Here is a 5894-nt window from a genome sequence, read left to right on the forward strand (position 1 = left end):
CCAAGGAAGTTAGGGAAAAGTGACATGAATGAGTCTACAACCATACCTTTACCCAAGTTGAGCAATTCAGATGTGTTGAAATCTTCAGTACCAGGGTTCGTCAGACCATTACAAGATGCAATAAGACATGAATATATTCCTGTCAAAAGAACTAAAGAAGGTTTTGATCCTAATGCTTATAAGCTCATGTCAAAAGCAGGTTATGACTTCGGCTTGTCTTCCTCGTTGGGAGAGCTCAATCCAGATGTCACAGGAGAAAGGACACATGGCCTTAGTGAAACCCAAAAAAAGTTGAAGGAGCAGGGTTACACAATCGACTCAGCTAGAACAGGCCTAGGTTTTACTCCTGTCGCACCTGTTAAGATCTCTGCTAGAAGAAAAGAAAAGAAGGCAGAAGCTCAACACATTAGTGTCGAAGTGGTTGAGAAGGAAGAAGAACCAAAGGCTATTAAAAGAGCCTCAATGTTCGACCGTTTAGCCAAGCCTACCCAGCAGACCTCAATTTTTAGCCGCATCAAAGAATCGACATCACGATCTTCTGTGTTCAAGAGGATATCTAGACATAAGAATCAAAGAGGAATTCAATCAGCTCAACGCAGATCAGCACTAGAAAGATTCGAAATTCCAAGCCAACCATCTGAAGAGAAAAGCCAGCGAGAGTTGGAAAGTGGAGTTCTTGTTGATGCGACGGAAGATAATGAAATTCGGAGCCTGATCCTGTCACGTATGAAACGTCACTCAACACTAGACGTAACTTCATGTGACCAACTCAAAGTGAAAAGACGAAAAATCATACAAACTCGGAAAGCTTTGAGTCAACAAAATGAAAGTGACGATGAAGAAGTAGAGATTCTAGCCGTTCATCACGTTACGATTAAAGAGCTCGATGAAGAGGAACCTTTCGAGGATGAGGTTCATGACGCTCCTGCTGCATTAGAATATGGGGGCCAAGTGACTGTTGATGAATTAAAAGAGCTCAACTTGGGCACAAATGAAGACCCAAGACCTATCTTCGTTAGTGCACTTTTGAATCCTAGCAAAGAGGAATGATATCATCAGCTGCTGCTTGAGCATAAAGATGTCTTTGCTTAGACGTATAAAGGGATGCCAGGCTTCGATCCGAAAGTTGCGGTTCACCACCTTGCAATCAAACTTGGAATGCGTCCAATCAAACAAACTCAACGTCGCTTCCGTCCAGAGCTCCTAAGTTAAATCGAAGCCGAAGTTGACAAGTTGATCGCCGTCGGATTTATTAGGGAGGTGAAATACCCGATGTGGATAGAGAACATTGTTCCAGTGAAGAAGAAAATCACTGGACAAATTCGTATTTGTGTTGACTTTCGAGACTTAAACTAGGCTTGCCCGAAGGATGACTTTCCATTGCCCATAATTGAACTCATGGTTGATGCAACCACAGGTCATGAAGCCTTATCTTTCATGGATGGTTCATCTGGATACAATCAAATAAGAATGTCACCAAAGGACGAAGAACTCACAGCTTTCCGCACTCCAAAAGGAATTTACGGTTATAAGGTGATGCCATTTGGCCTCAAGAATGCAGGTGCGACCTATCAACGTGCAATGCAAAAAATCTTTGGTGACATGCTTCACAAGAATGTCGAGTGCTACGTTGATGACTTGGTGATCCAGTCAAAAAGAAGAGAAGATCACTTGAAAGATTTGAGAATGGTGTTTAACAGATTGCGGAAGTACTAACTCAAGATGAACCCTTTGAAGTGTGTTTTCGTCGTCACGTCAGGTAAATTCCTTGGTTTCATCGTTAAACATCGAGGCATCGAAGTAGATCAGACTAAGATTAAAGCCATTCGAGATATGCCCGAGCCAAGAAATTTACGTGAGTTGAAAAGTTTACAAGGACGCCTCGCGTTTATTCGGCGATCCATCTCAAATTTAGCAGGGAGGTGTCAGCCATTCTGTCGCCTTATGAAAAAGGATGTTCCATTTGTTTGGGATGAAGCTTGTCACAATGCCTTTGAAAGCATAAAGAAGTACCTATCGAGTTCACCACTGTTAGGAGCTCCTATTCCAGGCAAACAACTCAAATTGTACATTGCGGCTCAAGAAAGGTCAATTGGAGCCCTTTTAGAGCAAGAGAATGAGTCACACAAAGACCAAGTACTCTACTATCTAAGTCGAACGCTTACTGGTCCCGAACTAAACTACACGCCTATAGGAAAGACGTGTCTTGCACTTGTTTTTGCTATCCAAAAGTTAAGGCACTACATGTAAGCATTCACGGTCCATCTAATTGGACGAGCTGACCTGGTGAGGTACGTTATGTCAAAACCAGTCTTGACGAGGCCTTTGGCCAAGTGGGCGTTACTTCTCAATTAGTATGAAATCATCTACATTCCAGCAAAGGCGGTTAAGGGGCAAGCTGTTGCAGACTTCCTAGCCGATTATCCAATTCGAACAGACTGGGAAATTTCGAATGACTTACCTGACGAACAAGTCTTCTTCGCTGACGTTTCTCCTGCTTGGAAGATGTTCTTTGATGGATCGGCTCGTAAAGATGGGGCGGGGGCTGGCATAGTCTTCGTATCACCCGAGAGACATGTATTGCCCTATTCATTCTCCTTAAGTGAACTTTGCTCGAACAACGTTGCAGAATACCAAGCTTTGATCATGGGCTTATATATGGCCGTGGAGATGAAGATATCGAGCTTAGAAGTATATGGTGACTCCATGTTAGTGATCAACCAACTGTTGACTCACTACGAAGTTAGAAAGGATGATCTAATTCCATACCACCAATTAGCCATGCAATTACTAGAAAGGTTTGACTTCGTGATGCTGGAGCACGTGCCAAGAAAAGATAACCAAATGGCAGATGCCTTAGCCAACCTTGCCGCTACATTGGCATTGACAAAAGATGAAGCAATAAATCTTCCAGTTTGCCAACGTTGGGTCGTTCCATTAACGCTTGGGACATCGCAAGAAGGAGTCAACGTTATCTCGGTACTGTCCATTGACGTTGACGACTGGAGACAACCTTTAATTGATTATCTTGAGCATGGAAAACTGCCAGATGATTCAAGACATCGATCGGAGGTACGATGTCGGGCACCTCGATTCATTTATTACAAAAAAATTCTCTACCGTCGTTCATTTGAAGGCGTATTTCTAAGATGCTTGGACAAAGAAGATGCATTCAAAGCAATGGATGAGGCTTACTCAGGAATTTGTGGAGCACATCAATCAGGGCTAAAACTACATTTCCAAATAAAAAGGATAGGCTACTATTGGCTGACTATGGTCAAGGATTGCATGGATTATGTGCAGAAATGCCAAGCATGTCAATTCCATGCCAACTTTATCCACCAACCGCCAGAGCCGCTACATCCTTCGATTACTTCATGGCCATTTAATGCGTGGGGTCTTGATGTGGTGGGACCAATAGCACCTAAATCTTCCGACGGTCATTCTTACATCCTTGCAGCCACAGACTACTTCTCAAAATGGTCGGAAGCTATGCCTCTAAAGGAAGTGAAGAAAGAAAATATAGTGAGCTATATCAAGGTAAACATCATTAATCGGTATGGTGTACCACGCTACATCATCATAGATAATGGAAAGCCATTCTCGAATCGGTTGATGGATAAATTGTGTGAAGACTCTGGTTTCAAACAACGCAACTCTTCAATGTACAATGCCCCAGCCAACGGTCTTGCATAAGCGTTCAACAAAACTCTTTGCAGCCTGTTGAAGATAGTTGTTGGAAGAACCAAGAAAGATTGGCATGAAAGGATAAATGAAGCATTGTGGGCTTATCGGACGACATACCGAACGCCTCCTCAGGCTACACCATACTCACTCGTGTATGGCGTGGAAGCAGTCTTGCCTCTAGAAAGTCAACTTTCATCATTGAGGATGGCCATACAAGAGGGATTAACTGATAAAGAGAATGCGAAGCTACGTCTCTAAGAGTTAGAAGCACTAGACGAAAAGAGACTCCAAGCGCAACAACGCTTAGAGTGTTATCAAGCCCGGCTTTCGAATGCTTTTAACAAGAAAGTACGCCCCAGATCTTTTCAGGTAGGAGATCTCATCCTCGCATTACGTAGACCTATCATCACAACACACAAAACCGGAAGCAAGTTTACTTCGAAATGGGATGGGCCCTACGTAGTACAAGAAGTATACACAAGTGGCGCTTACAAGATTGTAGCAGTGGATGATTTAAGAATTGGCCCTATCAACGGAAAATTCTTGAAACGATACTATACATGAAGTGACTACTAGCTCCTGGCCCGCATGAGCCTAAACTGCATACGGCACCCAAAAAAAAAAAAAGAAGTGGCTCGTTGGATTGAAAACCCGAAAAGGCAGTCTAAGCAAAAAAATTGGAGCACAAGAAAGTCCGTTGAACTGAAAACCCGAAAAGGCGGTTCAAGCAAAAGTTAGAACACAAAAAACAATTGCCTTGAACTACGTGATGACTTGATCCCCTTTCATCGAGGGTACGTAGGCAGCTTGGACAAATAATTCCAAGTTCAGTCACATCAAAATAAAAACAAAGGGTTTCCTCCATAAATCCGAACCATTCAAAAAAATAATGAAATAAGAAAATGCTTTTATTTCATTATGAAAGTTAATTAGTAAACATCAACACTTTGACAAGTTCAAAGAGAAATATAAATAAAGCAAAGAAAAGTTTACAACAACAGAATTTGCTATTCCCAAGACAAATCCTTGAAGCCGTTAAGCAGTCTCTCAAAGGAAACTCGTAATGTATCTAAAGTCTCGGCATCTGCTGCTGATAGTACAGGAGCTCCTTCAACCGCAGTCTTATCCTCTCTCAAGCGGGTGACTTCACCATGATGATAAGAAAGTTGTGCATCACTCTCTGAAAGTGATTCGTTTAGTTGACGCAATTTTAACTCCAATTGTTCTTATTCCCTCTTCAACTCCTCCATACGCGTATTGGCAGATTAAATAGACTTAAGTATAGAAGACTGATGATCTTCTTCAGCTTGTTGCAGAGCCAAGGCAATAGAAAGTGAAGAGTCAACTGCAGCTAAACGATCGTTTTGAGCCTCGAGAGACAGCTTTTGGGAGTAAGTAGAGTGTGCAGAATGATAGTCAACTGCAGTCACCATAAGTGGATCGATCATAGCTCGGAAAGATGAGACGTTCGCCCCTACATTATCAAGGGTCGTCATCAACTTGCCGAGCTCATCTTTGAATGAGGGAAGCCTTTCCAATGAAGCCTTCAAGATTATGCTTTTTACTTGGTTTCCTAAAACGGAGATTACTTTGCGAAGGGTTTTGTCTGCAACACCTAATTTGGGCTCCCCACATGACATTTCAGAAGTGGATGCATAATTAGCCGGCTTTAATAAATGTTGTTGTGCAAGAGAACCTACATTGACCGACGATTAATGGTTAAGCAAGTAGAATCAAAGATTTCTAAATACGGAGCGTGATAAAGATTGGCATTGTACCTCTTAGGCTAGCACCTGAATCACTTATCGGGCGCAAAGCATTATCTTCCTCTTCGATAGGAAAATGATTAAATGATACAAGCTCAGACACAGTAGGGACATGATGCACTACTTCTCCCTAAAATATATATAATTAATTAATATATATATATAAAAGGGGAAGCCCAAGGCGAAATAAAATACATACCTCATTCATTAGAACCGGTTGTGAAACAGCGGGCACATCACAAAAAAAATGTGTCATCAAGTGGGTATGCCGCGTCCAAATCACAATAGAGAGGTCCGACATTTATCTTCTTACGCCTAAAGTTGACTTCACTGTCTTCATTGCTACTTATATGCCCTCGCTTCAAATTGTGAATTCGTCGACCGAGGGGAATGAAATGTTCTTGAGAATCTGCTACGCTTTCTGTTTCTCCTTTATCATTA

At 42.1% G+C, this 5894-nt stretch overlaps 1 protein-coding gene across 1 annotated transcript; it reads left to right on the plus strand.

Annotated features, from left to right (window-relative positions):
- LOC109947252 lies at positions 1723-3696 on the plus strand. Its single transcript, XM_020557181.1, has 2 exons — positions 1723-2167; positions 2378-3696. The coding sequence occupies exons 1-2, from the start codon at positions 1723-1725 to the stop codon at positions 3694-3696; spliced, it is 1764 nt and encodes a 587-aa protein (XP_020412770.1).

This window comes from Prunus persica, chromosome G2 (genome assembly GCF_000346465.2).
Source record: "Prunus persica cultivar Lovell chromosome G2, Prunus_persica_NCBIv2, whole genome shotgun sequence".
Taxonomy (NCBI): Eukaryota; Viridiplantae; Streptophyta; class Magnoliopsida; order Rosales; family Rosaceae; genus Prunus; species Prunus persica.

Bases quoted from the DNA above. Each gene is read 5' to 3' on its own strand.
- LOC109947252 (XM_020557181.1), top strand. From the start codon at position 1,723: ATGAACCCTTTGAAGTGTGTTTTCGTCGTCACGTCAGGTAAATTCCTT. The intron at 2,168-2,377 runs GTCCCGAACTAA...TCTACATTCCAG, and splicing joins TCTAAGTCGAACGCTTACTG to CAAAGGCGGTTAAGGGGCAA.